This window comes from Blennius ocellaris (genome assembly GCF_963422515.1).
Source record: "Blennius ocellaris genome assembly, chromosome: 3".
NCBI classification, from domain to species: domain Eukaryota; kingdom Metazoa; phylum Chordata; class Actinopteri; order Blenniiformes; family Blenniidae; genus Blennius; species Blennius ocellaris.
Window position 1 is genome coordinate 18,254,658 of NC_137652.1, and position 18,546 is coordinate 18,273,203.

The following is an 18,546-nucleotide window of genomic DNA, read 5'->3' on the forward strand; positions in this document are numbered from 1 at the left end:
CACAAACTATCCCCATGATATCATCAAGAAATTATTCTGCGATCCATACAGCGTGTGTGGTTAAATATATATAAAAAATTAAAAGTGAAACAGGTGCCTGTTATGTCTATATGTTCCTCTTCGTGGAAACTCCCCTGCCAGCTTTTTGTTGAGAGCAGACATGGTCCTGCTCAACGCGTTGGGGTCCAGAGAAAGGTAAGAAGAGTTTGAAGGTGACAGTTACCAAAAATAAATAAAAACGAATGCAGGGATGAAGAGGGTGGAGGACGAAGAAAGAGGTGTTGTTCTGATTTCCCCTACTCATGCACCATGGCTTCAAACTCTGTGAAGACAAAGAGGACAAAAGTATGAAAAAAAAACTAATACAAATTACATTTGTAGATTTTGAGACATAGATCCCAGAGTTTTCTCCTGAACATCGATGAGGAATTCAACCAAACACGTGGGAACATTTATACAATCACAGCATTAAATGAGTCAGTTTTTAAGCCAAATTTTAAAATACTTAAAGACATAGTGTCAAAGAAAGACTTTGAGAGGGAGTAAATTTCTGTCAAGTCAAAACCGGCTTCATTTAACCTTCATTAACAGCAGACTACGGAGACTTTACCACCATTAACACAATGTTTTCAAGTGAAAAGGAAAACTTTGTCAGTTTAGGGACTGAATAAACTCTCTGCGTCGACGTGTGTATAGAGTCTGCGTTGGTCTGTGTGATGTGAATATCGTCATCCAACTCCATGCGTAGGGTCTGCGTCGTCTCCTTTGCGGTCGGCCGCATGCAGGCTACTTTTTGTAACTGTGCACTCCGACTACACATGCGTTGGAGCAACAAACAATAGCAACGGAACTACTTGAAAATCGCTCCCCAGGTGGAACTTTTGGAAAATTCTCTGACTCCATCATTGTATCAATGGAAGAAACGCTACTCACATATAAATGCTAACCAACCATAAGTAAGGGTAAATAATGACATCCAAACGATGTGGAACTTCTCATTTCAAAAAAGTGCAATAAGCAAATCGCTCAACATGATGGCTTTTTATGCGTCAACATCAGAAATGGAAATAAATTATGCACTCCAGTCAAATTCGCAGTGACCTGATGGCACTATTTTCATCCTGCTTCCATAATAATAATAATAATAATAATGATGAGATAGCGATTACAAAATGAAAGGTGAGGTGTTATAAATTAAAGTAACTCTTTGCTAATTGATCTCAAGATAATGAATATACCTATGTGGGATTATTATAGTCTGATCTTATCTTAGCTGATATCTTGAATTCATGATTTTTTTTTCTTTCTGGTTTTGGAAACTCAGCAGTAACGCAACCATTAGTAACATGCTTTTTGCCTCAAGAAGCAGATTAGATTAAGAGAACAAATTTCTCGCTGGTGTGTTCTGTTAATCCTCTTTAAGCCTACACATCGTAATGGTTCTGGCTCTGGTTCTTTCCTCTAAAGGATTTCTCATTTCTCTCACCATCGATGCCGATCTTTCCATCTCCATCTTTGTCTGCGGCTGTGAGGAATTCTTTCGTTTCTGCATCAGTCAGATCTCTGCCCTCTTTGGAAAAGCCCTTCAGTACAAACCTGAGGAATAGTAGAGAAAGTTAACTTGAAAGCAGGTTATTGACCTGATTGGTCTTTTTCCTCGAAAAAGCCAGTGGTATGTGGGTGAGTCCCTCACTTGAGCTCCTCCTCTTCTATAAACCCGCTACCATCCACGTCCAGAACCTGGAAGACCTTCTTGACGTTTTCAGCCGTCATGGCCTTCATCCCAACCATTTCAAAAAACTTTTTAGGGTCGAATGTTTCTGCTGTGAAAGGGAAAACACAAAAATACAAATTCAGTCAAGAGAATGGCCGTTAGCATACAAATAAGATTTAAAAAAAGTAAACGTTACAAACCTGCAAAAGCACCAAGAGCTTTCTTGATCTCTTCAGGTTTTAAGAGATCCGTCATTACCATTTTGCCAGCTGGAGAAAAGAGAAGAGAGTGTAGATGCATAATGTTTGGCACAAAAGAATAACACCATAAATGCCATGTAACTGTTTGTCATCAGCAATGATGCACAAAACAGACACAAGCAGAGTTTTGACCCTGAGGTGCCTTTGAGAACATCCGAAAGATGCATTCTCAGGAACTTGGCACAATCAGGGGGGAAGATTTAAGTCCATTGCTTGAAATGGGGACACCTTCTCTTGTTATATTATCAGCAGACACTCTATTTCCAATAATCACATCTCATAAAAAAAATCTTCTCCAGCTCTTCCAGAATGTGTGTGGCTCAGAAAAAGCACAGTCTCATCCTTGACTGCAAAGAACTGAGATGTCACTGAGAAGAGACAAGTGAGCAGCCAGAAGAAGACAAATATTGTAATTCAGATTCTCCATGAGATGCCACAGTTCACCAGTGGAGCCAAGAAACAGCTGGATGATGGTTGAACTGACTGGTGAATCTTGTTGAGTTGATCCCTGGAGCGCCAGAAGAGGAAAAAAGTGGCCCGGTGGACCTGAAAAAAGCTCAGTGGCTTCAGTTTCCCAACACAGATACATATCGAAATCCTCTCTCCAGCATGCTTTCCTCCGCACGAAACATCCACCTGCTCCTCCACAGCTTCTGATCCTCCTCCACTTGCCATTTACACTCCATCGAAGCCACACTTCACTATTTATACACACACACACACACACACACACACACACACACACACACACACACACACACACACACACACACACACACACACACACACACACACACACACACACACACACACACACACACACACACACACACACACCTTTTTAGTCAGTACATCTGACTGCATTTTACTAAATTTATTAACATTCATGCACACAGAGAAAAATGCCCAGGATTTAAATCTGAAAGTGTTTGCATTTTGATGATCTAGTTTTAAGGCCATGTTTTTTGTTTGTTTGTTTGTTTTTTTATGGTTATGTGATTTATGTTTGGAATATTTAAACATCTGATATGCCTAAAATGATGTGACTGTTTTGTTGTTTGACTCCCCTGACATAAGCTGTTATCAAACATAATATGCACAACTGAGTGTTTTCTACCATCTGAAAATATTTGTCCCGTAATTTACTTAATTTTTAATTATGTTAAAATCTTTCTTAGTATGTAGATTAAGCCTAAACTTCATTAAAAAAAACCCAAACAAACTATTTTATTGATCGACTCTGTGGTTGTCTTAATATAGGAGTAATTTGATTTATTTTCATTGAAAACATTCAGCCTCCAGTGTGTTTTTCTTCTTTTGATTTGCATAAAAATTATTTCATAGTAAATTGATCAAAACATATCAAGTCTTAAACTAGATCACATCAATAGACTGTAACAAAAGACGTAGAACAGAAACAATGATAATGGCCAAAATAATCAAATCAAATATGAAATATATTCATCCCTGTTCAACAAAAAGTAATTCCCTCTTAATTACAATTCACTGCAGTAATCCATAAGTATCAGGTGTCAGAATGGAGCTGAATGATTTTAATTAGTGTTTTCGCTATTTGAGAACAAAAGTGCACTGTCCCTCAAGTTGCAGACATGCCTGTATTTGTCCAAAAGAATTATTTACTCCATCTTGACCTCAGCCAAATACTGGCTCAGCTTCCTCCACACCTGTCAAAAGTCTGACTTTTGGCAGCGAAAGCCAATTAGTGAGCATCTATTTGGTGTTTTAGGAGTAACAGTTCACCACCCACCCACCCACTCCCGCCTTTCTTTGAGATCATGTCTTTTAAATAGAAGGCCTTGATGCCATCAGGACTCTGCTTTCTCCTGGAGGATTTCAGACAGAAACACCCGGGTAGCTGCTTCATATTCCTCCTCTGTTCATTAGCGGTGCTCAGTGACTGACAGCTCCAGCCGAGGAACAGCAAGATGTTCTGGTTCCAGGCATCCCGCCAATGTCATTAAAAGTAAAAAAAAAATCTCTTGCGGTCGAACAGCATCTCAGGCATCCCTGGGTCAACAACATTCCTGCAACTGAATGTAATATTGACAGGATTTTTTGCTTGCAAAAACTTTACTGTTGTCATTGTTATAACACGATTTGAATTGATTGCCTCCTTACTTTCCTTCACTATGCAGCCATTTCCCTTACTTTTGCTTTTTTTTCATGTTATTTATCCATCAGTGAAGAGCGTGAGTCACTATGGAGATAAGTAAGGTCATTTTTTAAAGCTTGCAGCAGATCTATTTGTGAACGGTTGAATTTAATTGAAAAACATTGCATTGGTAGCAAGGTAGATTAAAAACAAATAATTAATTTCCAATGTACATGTAAAGCAAGAATATTAAAAAAATATATGCAACAAGAGGCAAGATATATATGATATAGTGTGAGAGGTAATAAAATTAAAAAAGAACAACAATAAAATAGAATAAATATGGGCAGAGGATTGCACGTAAGCATTATTAAAACCATCAAAAGTTACACTATGTAACTGCTTTGAGTTCAGAAGTCTGATGGTAAAGAGTCATTTCTCAGCCTGTTAATGGTTAAAATTAAATCATTTCTTTCCTTGTCAAGTGCAAATAAAAAAGTTTACACTGGCATAGAAATGAAAGAGTCAGATCAACAATCTGTGAGCCATGTGCATTATTCAAAAATAATATTCTGCTCGAAGGAGTCCCAGCCCTTCTTTTCAAGGAATACTTGCTATGCATCAGCCACTCTTTTTAAAGTTGCTGTAATGTTGCCATGACTGTGTGCACCTGTTACTGCAGGCTCACAAGCCAACAAAACATCCTTTTCAGATCAACACCTGCTTCGTGACTGCAGCAGAGGAGGTGGTGACACTCTTTATGAAGGTCTGTAATACATAGACAGCATCATGAGCATATCTGTAAATGTTCATAATTGGAACTAATAGCATTTGTAAACGATGATAAATGGTGGATATTGCAAATTTGAATTGCTGTAACACAAGGTCAAAGAAGATATATACTAACAATCAGTAATAGTGGTACAATGAAGTGTCAACAAACACACAATAATGTCCAATAAATATTTTTAATGTGCTGCGGCACGACTTTGTGAGCTCTGAGTGAAGCGAAAGCGCTTTGGAAGGTTATTAGCATTGATGTGGAACAATAATGTTTGTGTTGTGAACAGGTTTGCTTGCTGTAAATCAGAAATGAATGAAAGTGTTACAATACATTCCTCAATGGACTTTATTAGAAGGTGTGACATGTGGGTGGGTGACGGACAAATCAAACATGTGAACTGCCATCAAAAACAAGTTCATATTCAAAAATAAGTGTTTTGTCTTAAATATTCAGTCCTTACAATTGTAATCATGGTTTATATTTGGTTTATTTGGTATATTTGGTTGCTTTAAATTCCGATCTGAACATCCAATCCAATATTAACAATATTTGTTTGGTGGTTAATCAGTTCAAATACACAATAAACATTTTGAATCACACTAATCTTATTGTAATATTCACGTTTTGGCTTCATTGAACTGTAATTGTCTTGATAAACTTTAAAAATCTGAACTTACTGATGCTTGTGATGGATTTCCCAAAGGTTCAGAGAAAAACTCTAGATTTATTATTTATCCACCAAGCTGAGTTGTTTCATTCAGTTGCACCATCTGCTTGTCACAGAAACCCCCCAAAATCAACGTACTATACCTGAACAACCTCTGATATGCCAATCAGAGGTTTACTGTTTCCACTTCACCAACACAATACCTACTATTTCTTTTCTTTCTTACCTGGATGAAGGTGGATGAGTGCAGCAGTGAGGAAAAGCAGAATAAGTCAAAAAGCAAAGGTGATGCAGGGAGACTGGAGTGGAGGCAAACTAAGAAGGGTTTGGAGATTGATGGAGGTAAGTTGAGAGGGGAGGACACAATAGGACTTTTATAGCCGCCTCCAAAACACATTGCCACTTACCCCATATACCCCCTCCACTCACCAAGCTCATCCCCACTGCTCAGGATTTTGAGGGGAAAAAAGGGTGGGGTGGGGAGGGGGGGGGTCTGGGGGGTCGTCGAGCTATGACGCAGAGTGATGGCTTTCTATGAACAACCAACAAATCATCCACAGATCTATTAATACTATCGCTTTATCTGACTGTGACAAGACCTTACCCCCATCTGGCTCTGCTTTTCTTCTCAGGACACACATGTACCGCCTGAAATCACTGCTGTCCTTTTACATCTTACCTGGTTTAAGTTATTTTGTCTTTTAGTTAGAGAGCAAGCTGGTAAATGTTGGAAAACAACAACAGTTTGGTTAAGATTGCTGTATTTAAAATCCAAATGGGCCGTATATTTGCAACACTCCCAACCATCCATCTATCCATCTTCTATACAGCTTTATCCATGATGTTCATGATGCCTGCTACACTGCGATTTTCATCCTCCACAGACAAAAGATAACAATCATGGGATAATCCTAGTGTTATCTTTGATCTAGCCTCTAAATCGGTGGACTTACTGTGAGACCAATTTATGGATTGCCATGGTCCCAAAAACAACCTGCGATAAAGTTCTGACAGTGTCAGAGATTTGGGGTGATTGTGAATGTTGCTGCAACCTACGTCAACTAACGAACCAATAGAAATGCAGTATGAAACTACAACGGGCACGAGTTAGGGTGCATACCTTCGCCCATGCTACATTTGTTTGTGAAACTGAGCAAATGAGCCATTAGCTCATGTTGATATAAAGCCTGTCAGGGAGCAACATCACTGTGTGAAACACTGAGCGGGGTCACACAGACGAACCACTACCTGAGTTAATGTGCTCACACTGAAACCAAGATATTTGCTGCGAGCCCCCCGGAGCAGAGTTAGCAGTGTGCTAGTAGAAGGCTGATAGCAGCCCTGACTGATGGCTCACAGCCGACCTCCAGTGTTCACCACAGAGGGAATCGTACCTCTCCAGGAGCTTTTTAATCCCCAAATCTAATTGATTGGTCCCCGGATGAGGACAAATCATTCCTGAAGATTTTATGCAAGAACAAACCAATAAATACATGTCCCAGTGTTCGTTGGCAAAAGTAATGACATACTGATCAGCGCAATGCTGGCATTAAACCCAAAAGCGTAATAAAAAAGTATGTGGGATGTAAACAAAAGATTTTATGGGATTCCTCTCCAAACATAAATGGCACAAGGGCACGGGCTCCGTTCATGTTTGGCTTCTTTCTTTTTCGTGAATGGATGGTGCGTGCTTATGACGTTATATTCAAAGTTGCGCCATCAAGAGGACAGTCATTTCTCATCCTCAACATCCACTTTATAATTGAAAAGTAATTAAAGTTTGTGTTAGAAGACAAAATCTTGGAACGCACACATAAAATCATTCTCTCTCACACATGCACGCATGCACACACGCACACAGACAGCTCCTTCTCCATAACAACTGACCTTTTTAATAAAACCAAGTGAGACTTTTTTTTTATTATTGTGTCTCAGAGTGAGGCGAGGGGAGTTAATCAGAGAAAATGAACAATTATAAGACCAGAGAAAATATCAGAAAAAGCCTTTCTTATTATTTTTACACACATTGTTACTGTGAATTATTCCATTAAAATCCTTTCTTTTAAACAGCTTTTTTAAATAATATGTCAGAACTCTGTTGCTTACTGTTTGAGATCACTTAAATAACACTGACTGCCTGAAGCTTTCAGATTTAACAGATGGTTCATTGGGTTATAAATCATAAACTGCTGAAGCTGAGTCTGTTTAATCAAAACATAAACACCCAACAGTTTTCTTTCACCAATGACTCACATATATTACTGAGAGGATTATAAGACATGCAACGTTTGTAGCAGAAAGAATTACTGAGCTACACCTTGAGGTAATTCAGTAATTGTATTTACACAGCCAGAGCAATTTCGCCTCCATTAATCTTCTTTACCATTTTATCCAACTTATCTTGTCGTAGATCCCTGGAATTGATCTCAGTGGCAACTTTCATTGGAGCCACTGAAAACAACAATTTGAAAAGAGCTCCCAAGGTGGAACTTTTTGAAAATGCTTGATTTCTGTGTAAATGAAAGAAAACTGACCCTGAACCCATGGGAATGGAGAAACGGAGAAAACACAGCTTTTCTGGAAGGGCGCTACTGCACACACCCGCCACGACTGCAGTAAATAGTCTACTCCCGGTCCATATTCTCCGGGACTTGGTAAGAATAACAGTCCAACTTCGTTGTTTCTCTTTGAATAGAGTGTTCATAATTCAGCACCAGCATCTTTATCAGTGACAGACTGCGCTTCAATGGAGAATTAATCCTGTTTCCAATCACAATAATTCATATTTTACAGATTACGTAGTGCCTTTACATGGGTTTACATCAGGATTTGCAACTTTACTGAGGTTTATTAAGAACATATGACATATTGCATCTTTTTAACAGGTCCCTTTTAATGCCAACTCTTAAATTCATCTGTTCTTGCTATTTTTCAGGATATTTCAAGTTCATATAATTATTTTTCAATGTCGTGACTTCATACAATTCGCTGGCAGAAGCAGTTCTTTCTTTCTTTAACTCAACCATTCCACTCATTATTCCTACTTCCCCTTTAACATTTTTTTCTTTCTCCTCATCTGCTCACACAGCTTCCTCTCTTTTATTCATCCACTCATCTTATTGAGAGATGAGTGATGCAGCAGCGTCGAAGGCCAATGAAGGAATGAAGTCATATGGCGAGCGCTTATGTGGGGAAGGAATAGGTCAGAGAGGCTGTTTTAGGGCTTCAGGGAGACTTTTCATAATCTGGCTGTGAATGCACTGTACAGGGGTTTTGATATTAAACATTAAATATTTATTTCCAAATGTTGTATCGAAGAGGGAGCTCGAAGTCTCTCAGCACTTTCAACTGTCACACTAAGACCGAAACTACAATTTTATTTATTTATTTTTTCTTTTCCTTCGTCCCTTTGTGGTTATACTGTATTGAACACAATGGTTTGATTGCATTGTTATTGCAACACAATAACAGAAGAAGAAATCTTCCAGTATGCCTGGACATTATTCGGAGAGCATTAAATAAAATAAAAAACTAAACAAAAAAAAAAAGGGGGGGGGGGGGGGGGGAATCCTGCAATGTTTGAATAGATGTAAACTAAGAGTTCAGAGACCCCTGATCCATCAAATGACTCAGCAACAGAACAGAACAGCCATGTGCTCAAGGAAATTAGACCGACACAGATTGACTGATAACTACATAAATAGATGAAACGTACAATGTACAAACACTACAATTAAAAAAAAAAGTTTTCCAAGAGAAGGCAAAAAGATTAATTTAAAGTCAAACCAACATTTATCAGGCCTATCAGTTTTAAAGCTTGAACTGTAGGAATTGTTCTCTCTGTTTAAAAAACAAAAATGACAAATGACAACAACATTTACCTTTAATAGCATTGAGTTGTAAACATAAAGTAATTGTTTGTTCTTTCATCGTGATGATGTTTTAACCGGGACTCTTTGGTCCCAAACTAAATGATCGCATTGTCTTTATATAATATGCTAGTTTAATGCCATTTGCTGCAGCGACAACATGCATTGTTTTTGCATTTTTGTTTCAGAAAAGTTTCAAGTTTTCACAGCAACATTTTGAAAATTCTGTCCAATGATTGTCCATCTATTAACATACGTGCAGAAGATATATTTATTATGGACCCAGTGTACATGTCCAATAGCAGCGTTTCAGAAAAGTTGCGTCAATTCAAAACATAGTCATTTAAATGTGGCTACATTCTTTGTAGCTATGATAATGTTAAATATTTTTCTGCGACTAATAAAAGTCAAAAGAAGCCAATTTTTTGATATCAGTGGGATTTTTTTGACACTTTGTTTTCATGTTCACGCTTCTTCGGTTGAATTCCTCTCCTGCACCAGAGCCTGCAGCCTCTCGAGATCAACTCGGGCCAAAATGCACAGCGGAGAGGGAGTAGGAAGCCCCGCAGTTTTCCAAAATGTGCACCACAGGCACTGGTTCCAGAGGTATATTTAGTCCTGATGTCATGGTTGGTGTGCATGGGAGTGTGTGGGAGTTTGGCCTGTTACGCAAAATTATAAAACTGTTCACATTATGTGAACAGTTTGTTTTTTTGTTTTTTTTTATTTAGACTCTTTAATAGACTTGGGTCAGTGGGTCAGACCAATAAAATAGTGACATGGTAACTTTAAAGTCCAAACCTTAAAGTTTTTGTTGTTGTGGCGCAGAGTATTCATGTTTTCTTTCTGAGATTCTCACTTTGTCTCTCATGTCAGGCTCTTTGACTTCCCATTCTCCGTCTGATTGCTGCTCTCTGCCCTGATGAGTTTCACTTCTGGGTTTGAACATTCCAGCATTTCTTCATGTTTCCCCTGTGCTCTCGTGAACTTTATTTTTGGTATTTTGGATTTCTGGCTCTTGCCAAACTGCCTGTTTTATTTGTTAGAAGTTGGTTCTTGAAATAGAAGTACAAAAATGAACAACAATGGATGATCGATCGTCCATATGGCCGGCTCTGGCTCTGTTGGTAAAGTAGGTTGTCTTCCAATTGCAAAGTTCGGGGTTGAGTTGCTCAAGTACATTAAATATATTTAGGTTCCTGAGGGTTGAATTCAGGCCTGTAAGGCAAAAATGGAACATTGATATTTAAATAACTATATTTATTAAAACCCCAATTTTATATCCAAATGTGAACTAAAGGTCACTCAGACAAATTACATGAACGAAACTTTCGTACAAACAGTTGTTCGTACAAACAGTTGCAAGACATATTTTCACACCAAAAACAACTTTCTGCTCAATTTGTGGAAAGCTTTGTGTGGTGTGGTAGTTCAGAGTTAATTGGGGGACTTTCAAAACTACTTGTGACAGTTTGCAGCCCAACTTTAGACTAAAAAAAAATTATAATAATTTGTTTGTCAGTTCTTTTTTTTTTTGTCCTGGCTGCTGTGGCTTTAATTGCTCTCAAGGGATGCAATGGCCAGAGCTGAGGTGATTGGGATATCTCCAATCACCCTCAAGCAAATGACTCATTCAATATCCTGAACAGGATATTTAAACTGTGTAAATAAACAAACAGTTCATCAAAATCTGAAGTTGAACAGTAACCTGGATTTTTAATATTGAGGGCTAAAGCAAACGAACCGCTTTCTATGGCCCTGTTTTCAAGTGAAAATGCAAAACTTTCATTTTGTTTTGGGTATTTTGAGGTTCAGTGAAAACGATGCTCGGAGCCACTGAAAAAGCAATAGTTTGAAAAGAGGTCCCAAGGTGGAACTTTTTGAAAATGTCATGTCTCAGTCTCTGTGTGGACGGCAGAAACGCTGCTACTCCGCAGCACGGATGTACTAAATAGTTCTTCTGCACATGCACAAGTAGATGGACAATAACAACAATGGCGGCCTCCAGAAAGGAGAATTCTCAGAATGCCCATATCCTCCCAATGTTAATGTTTATGACATAATGCTGTCTGAGTGCATGTGTTTGGTTTCATTACTGATTGAAGCAACTCCACCTGAATTAATTATTTCTGTAATGCACAAATGATGCGTTGAAATGTTGTCGCGTAAACATGACCTTAGTTTTACAAAGTTTTTCTAAAATATCCAATATTCATAATGTTGTCTGTAACAATATCACTTTCTTTTTCAAAAAAGCTGTTGTTGACTTTGTTTCAGTCGTTACACAAGGTAAAGCCTCTTTCAAAAACATTTCCCTAGTGTAGTCGCTATAGCAACCTGCTGTTAACATGGTAAACACAAACAGTGCATTTACTGAGGCTTTCTGTCAGTGTTACTTCTTCTGTTGCTACCTGTCAACTTCATGGCCTATTATATTTCATCAGCCCGACTTTTTTTTTTTTTTTACAGTGCTCTTGTGTTTCAGAGGTATATAAAAAGGTGACAACACACACACACACACACACACACACACACACACACACACACACACACACACACACACACACACACACACACACACACACACACACACACACACACACATACATCCATTCTCAATCCACACATTCCCTTACACACATACTGTTGTATGGGCTGAAGCAGCTGGCGTGACCTTGTAGATGAATACACCCTTGAAAAATGTTTCTGCAATCCGTGGCCGGTTACATAAGCAGCGTGTCTGAGGATCCAGCTCAGATTTTGTGAAAATAGACATAAAACATGCATGCAAACACTTGAATCTACAATATGTACGAAGTGTATTTGTGAAAACTACAATCCAGACCAGTATAATGTTTGTGTCTCTCCGTCTGAGCTGTGGGGCAGTGTGAGAGCTCCACATGCTGCAGATTGTGTCTCTTTATGTGAAACCCACAGCTGTTTGCAGCATTGAGATGCTGAGTTTTTATCATGAGGGTCTAAATTCGGTCCGTGTTGAGACTGCTGAGGGTCTCCAGCAGAACTGATGCCACAACAGATCAGACGGAGACTGATTAGTTGCTCCCGCGACAATCTATAACCTACTTTTCATCTCAAGCACTTAAGAAACCATCTGTTATAGGATGATAAATCATGTCTGTCCTCTCTTTCTCTGCTCTTTCTTGCCTTTACTGACATCTAGTGTTATGAACTCAAAGCTCAACTGTCACTTTATTTTTTTTTTTAAATATATAAAACTATTTCACCTCAGGTGAAACTCACCAATCACCTGCTTTCATCCTGTATTTACATACAAATGTCAACATTAGAGGGGTCAAATCTGAGTCACTCTGTGTGTGTGTGTGTGTGTGTGTGTGGGGGGGGGGGGGGGGGGGGGGGGGGGTGAAGCTGATGATTCAGAGTGTGCGTTCAGATTAGATTAAAAAAAAGAAGTGGGAGGAAAAGGACATAATGTCAGCACATGCTGCAGGCAAAGGGTTGACATTGACTAAATAGGTGCAGAGGACAGACTTTAAAGATAATTACTATACCCCGACATCGTGTTTACTTCTTGAAAGTTTGATAATTGACTTTGCAGGAGAGGGCAGCATTAATACGTGATGAGCTGTAAAAAAATCAACTGCTCAAGTGCTAAATATATAGAGAAAATAACTCAATCACAAGAAATATTCACAGATGAAGATTTAAAGTATGAAATTCAAAATTATACATATCAAGATGAAGAAATTTGGTGTAATAATTAGCACTGTTGTTATAGAGATCATAACCGTAGCAATGCTAACATGTACATATCAACTGTACTTTTGATACCAATAATACCAAACTAGAACAATATACTGAACCAACTACTGAGGTGACACAACCCACAGTTCAGTACTAATCATGTGTGTGTCAACCCCCTGACCACAGCAGCTACATTACAATTTAGGACTACAGTTATCACTTGTTTTAGATTTAGAGTTAACAATAAAGTGTATTTATAAACAGCGAATATGTTAAACTAGTGACATGATTACAAAGTTTTACTGTATATTTCATATTTCTAATCAGCCTGCTTTTAACCTAAAAGCAATAAATGTCAAAGCCTCAGCTGTTATCACTGATTAAATCGCCTTTGATGCATTAATCTGATCAAAATTATTCAGCCATGTAAGCCCTCACATATTTGTGCAATACAAGGATTTATTTAAGTCAGGCGGGTAGTTTTGCTTGTAAATACCTTTGTGAAACTGTCCTCCTCCCTTTCACATTTGTTACACATTTGCAGACTGCTGGTGCAAAAATAATGACCATGTTTTAACAGGAATGTGAACACATTATATATGAGAGACCACCTATAGTTTCAGATGGATACAAACCAATAAAGAATTGTGCCGCTCCAGTAAATGCTTAGTTATATAACTGGATTTAAAGACTGTTTTTAAATTCTTCTGCTAAATGTGCTCAGCTAACACCTAGAGCATGTTTGGGTAACAGTCGTGGTCCTGCACACTTTACATGCAGAAGCCTGATCTTCATGATTGGTACAGTAGGAGACCGTTTACTGGTGTCAGGAAGGATTATTATGCTTCAGTGAGGAAATATATTATAAACAAGGATTGTAAATCCTCATAATACTATTTATATCATGTTAAATATTTATTTATTTCAGTAAAACTGACTGATTTTGTCATCCCATTAGCCTTTTAGCTGAAGTTAGTGCAGGGAGGGAAATTATTTGTCATTTATATGCTTTTTTTTTTTTATTAATGCATAGTGATTAAAGGCAATTCTACACCAGGGCCCCTCCTACTTGACTACTTCTACCTTTTGTAGATGACTATTTATTTCAATCAGTTTTGATGCAAATCCTATGTTAGAAAAGATTACAACGTTTCGGGTTCCCATTTTGTCATATTTTCAGAAAATACCAGGAAATAATCTGGGAATATGCGTCCCCTGATGCTGCACTTCTCCCCGGAAGCTCTCTGGCGCCCCCTCCTGCAACTACTTGCTCATTCTTTCACTTTCTACCTGCTTGTATCTCGGAGTTGAGCCTGCACACACGAGCGATTGATAATCAGATGCTGCTCAAATAAACGCACGGCAGCCGCTCGTGTGTTGTTGGGGAACTCTTGCTTCCTGTTGCCTGCTTCCGCACTGTTCTTTCCAAACTTGCAGTCAGTTGGTCAGTCGGTGCAGTCCTCTGTGAGTGCGCGACAAAGAAGCTGCTGCCTGTGCGTAAAAAAGTGCGCATTTCTCCGCTCTCCTGCAGTCTGAAGTGTGCGCAAAAACACCATGTCGCTTCCGCAGCAGCTTCGGGAGGAGAGGTGAGTGTTCAGGTAGATTCGAGTGCTGTTTGTGCGTCATCCGGCAGAGTTTACGCACCTATACTCCAATCGTTTCTGTTATGTTTTGAGTATAAAGGCGTACATGCGCTTTTCTTTTAAACGCACGCTACGGTGTTGCGACTTTTTGTGAGGAAGAAACGTTTAGCCTTTAAAAGAAAATCGAATGATTTTATCTTCAAGGAACCAATAAAATAAATCCAGCTTCATAAAGATATCATGAATTATTAAAACACGGAAATTGTCACACATTTCTGCGTTATTATGCAGAAATACGAATGTGTTGAATATTTCAAACCCTTTTTAACGTTAATCTTCACAATAATAACTGAAATAGTGTGAATGAAAGTACAGTAACTCATCATATTACAATATTTTAAGATGATATGTTTTTATTATTGTTACTGACCATATACACAATTATGACAATTGACAACCATTTAGTTTATATATTGTAAGTGTAGAAAAAAAACACATTTTTAATGATGTTGCATTTTTTCAAGATTTGCTTCTCATAAAAGTAAGCATTTTAAAGCAGAAAAGCAAAAAGTTATTAGGTAAGAGGTTGTAGATAATATATGAAGTGTTTTCTAAGGGGAATTTCAGATGAATCGAATCATTATTTCAGACCAGAGAAAGTTTTCTCCTTTCCTTCTTCTCTCAACCAAATATGTAATGGCTGAATGCATGTCCAGTAACTTTTATCTCCACTCTGTCTTTGCTGCTCAGTGACTTTGATCAGCTTCCACATAACATCCCGATCACAGCCACCATCGCTGACATTGAGGAGGTGAAGGGCTTCATTGACTACTTTGTAAGTATCAAAGGAAACCGGCTCAAGCTGAGCCGGAAAAGTTAGCACACGTTCATCTGTTATTCCTTCTTTACCTGTTTTCATATTGCAGCGGTTTATAATTGAAGTCAAGACAAAAGGAGGGAGCAAATATCTGATCTACAGGAGGTACCGAGAGTTTTTCAACCTCCACCAGATCCTGGAGGGTAAATACTCCCCTGACGACCCCGACAGGATGGGCCCCAACACCTGCAACCTGCCCTCCATTCCAGGTGTGTACAGTGCGACCTGTCTGTGTCGAATTTCACTCTGTTCAAAGCTTAACAGACGCATTGTTATGTCACTGGATTCTTTGCAATCTGGCATGCGAGAAGATTTCTGTGACAGAAACTATGCGACCACTCCCGCTCTCTGACTTCTCATTTTACTCGGTGGCTTCCTGCCAACGTGTTTGGTTTGTGATGCTGTCTGATCAAAGAGTGGTGGGTTACACCACAAACGCCTGGCTTTGTCTGAAATTAAGGTTTTCTTTTGAAATACTTGTAGTAATGGCTTTGGGGATCTAAGAGCAAAGATTTATTTATAGTCTGTTATTATTGTAGCTGTGTGGAACAAATTAAACAAAGAGTAGCTGACACAACTCAACACTGAGACTCAAGCCGATATATTGATTATTATTTTTTGTTTAATTGAACATGGACATTTACATACTTTAGTGGTGAGCAGATATATTGATGATGCTGCTTGTTGCTTTTCACCTCAAAGCCAAGTTGTCAGGGTGCGTTTGTAAAAACATGCAGAAACAGCTATGGGAGGAGTTTTCTGGACGTTTCACTGTGTTTTCTATCAGAAAGTTGCATTAAAATTGGCTTGATATTGAGACTAGTCTTTTTTGTTGCAATCCTTTGGTTTCAGGAAACCAGTCAAGGAAAACTGTTAATGCAAAAAACATGATCAACTGTTCACTTGATATGTGTTACAATCCGATTTTTCCTTCATTGTCATCCAAAATAACGGAAGTAGTTTCACCAAACAAATATCATTTATGCTGTTTTTTTTGCTGCGCTACTTGATCCTGTCACAGATTATCAAACCAGAATCGTGTCTTTTAAACATCAGCTGTTGTTCTAAATGAAGCAGTGATCACCTGATTTGTCTTCCTGGTTCCTATTTTTAGCTTTCATTTCTCTGTTTTACTACTTGTCAGTCAGTAATTGATATGTATCCCATCTGTTTTGACATCAGACTGCTTCACTCAGTTCTCTTTATTCCATGTGTTTTGGAAAGATGATACAAGCTGGAATTGGAATTTCTCTCCCAAATAAATGGGTGGAGTGAACGGTGAAGCCGGTCAAACGTCAATGGAATGACCGAGTGAACGTAGTCCAGTGGATCGCTTTCAGTTTTGTTGGATAGACGAAAGTTACAATTCCTCTGTGAGTCAGTGTAGCTTGGATGTAGCATTGCCAGCAGTCCTCCTGTGTTTCCGGCGTGTTGGTAGTCCGCTGCAGACTGCGTGCGTTGGAAACTGTGCAGTTGACTCTCTGTGTTCTCATACTGTAACTTTCACCTCTGAGTACATTCTCCTTCTGCTCGGCTTCATGCATATGGAGAGGAACAGACTGAGTTTGTGGTGACAGCTGGCTGCGTTTTCTCCCTGTGGCTGGAAGAAGTGAAACTCATCTGAACAGCAGCGACATCGACTCTGCTTGAGAGTCTGTAGATTGTGTTTGGGCTGCGCAGCGAGATTGTCATGGGTTCAAATACCAACCAGGCCTTTCTGGGTGGAGTTTGCATGTTAAAGGTTACTCTACTAGAAAAAAAATCTTTCTTTCTTTCTTTCTTTCTTTCTTTCTTTCTTTCTTTCTTTCTTTCTTTCCTTTTTCTCAGATTTCATTCCATTGAATGTTTACATAATTGAAAAGGAGCACAGAGATGATAAACCTATAGTGGATTGTCCCTTAAAACGCACTTCCCATAAAAGGTCTCACTTCTGCACAGAGAATAAACCAACGCATAAGAAGAAGACCATGACCACTCATTTCCAAAAAACTCCATCTTGGAGTCATCTTGGGAAACCTGTGGCATGGGTTTCTGCACCATCCATTATTGTTCCTTTTACTCGTTTGTCATACTCACAGGGCCAGTTCAGAAGCTTTTACCAGAAGGCTCAGTGATTTAAAACAGTCAGAAAAGAGCAGATGGATAAGAAGGACAGATGAAATGCCACAGGGGGAAATACTGAAACCAAATGTAATGAAAACAGCCATGCTGACGTTGAAGGTTTTACAGTTGGAGTTGTTATTTGTCTGTCAGGTTAGTAAGTATATAATAGTAAGTAATATAGGAATATAATAGTAAGAGATTGAAGCATTCTGCAGCCAAACTGGAGAAATAAATCCTTTGTTGTGGTCACTTTGTGTTGAAAGAAGATGCCTCTTTATCTGGACAAAACCTGTTTTAGAAACTTTATGAATATCTAACTAAATTGTTACATGTCTCCAGTTACATTTAATGTTTTGTTTCTTTATTTTTTTTTTTTAATCCAAGGAGGTTTTATCTAGATTTAGCTCCATATAAAGCTGGCCAAGAGACTAATTCACACGCCGTAGTATAATTTTGAGAAGTGAGAGTTTTATTTTCATACGTCGACCCATGTCTACAATCTGTGTACTGTGCTGTGGTTTATTTCTGAACCTGACGACAGATGCTCTGAAGTCTCACAAGTTCCTGTTTACACACGAAAGTTCCAAGTGAAAATAATCTTTGCGTTTCCACAGAAACAGAGCGAGAGCATTTTATTTGGCTCTGAGCACTATGAAAATTGTAAATGGACACCCAGAATGCAACAAAAGTTTTCCTTTTTTGCTTGGAACTGTTGTAAATGAGGCCTCCAATGAATGCTACCTGACACCAGCAAACAGTATAAACTATTGGAACAGGATGTTTTGGTCTCTTCGGCATTTTGGGGAAGAGAAAAAAAAAAAAAATGACATGCTTGACGCAGCAGTATGCAATG

At 38.6% G+C, this 18,546-nt stretch overlaps 2 protein-coding genes across 2 annotated transcripts in view; one reads left to right on the plus strand and one right to left on the minus strand.

The window, feature by feature from the left end:
* Positions 1-296: 296 nt before the first annotated feature.
* Positions 297-1,978, minus strand: pvalb7 (parvalbumin 7; the record flags this gene model as incomplete). The annotated part of the gene is made up of 4 exons (XM_080519224.1): positions 1,915-1,978; positions 1,694-1,823; positions 1,487-1,596; positions 297-322 (listed from the first exon to the last, which is right to left on the minus strand). The coding sequence occupies exons 1-4, from the start codon at positions 1,973-1,975 to the stop codon at positions 297-299; spliced, it is 327 nt and encodes a 108-aa protein (XP_080375350.1). The 5' UTR covers positions 1,976-1,978.
* A 12,603-nt stretch (positions 1,979-14,581) lies between these two features.
* The window catches only part of ncf4 (neutrophil cytosolic factor 4), a 38,776-nt gene continuing 34,811 nt past the window's right edge, over positions 14,582-18,546 (plus strand). Inside the window, exons 1-3 of the mRNA XM_080494255.1 lie at positions 14,582-14,716; positions 15,464-15,548; positions 15,640-15,799. Coding sequence (XP_080350381.1) covers positions 14,685-14,716; positions 15,464-15,548; positions 15,640-15,799 — 277 coding nt within the window. The 5' untranslated portion in view covers positions 14,582-14,684. The remainder of the gene's footprint in view (positions 14,717-15,463; positions 15,549-15,639; positions 15,800-18,546) is intronic.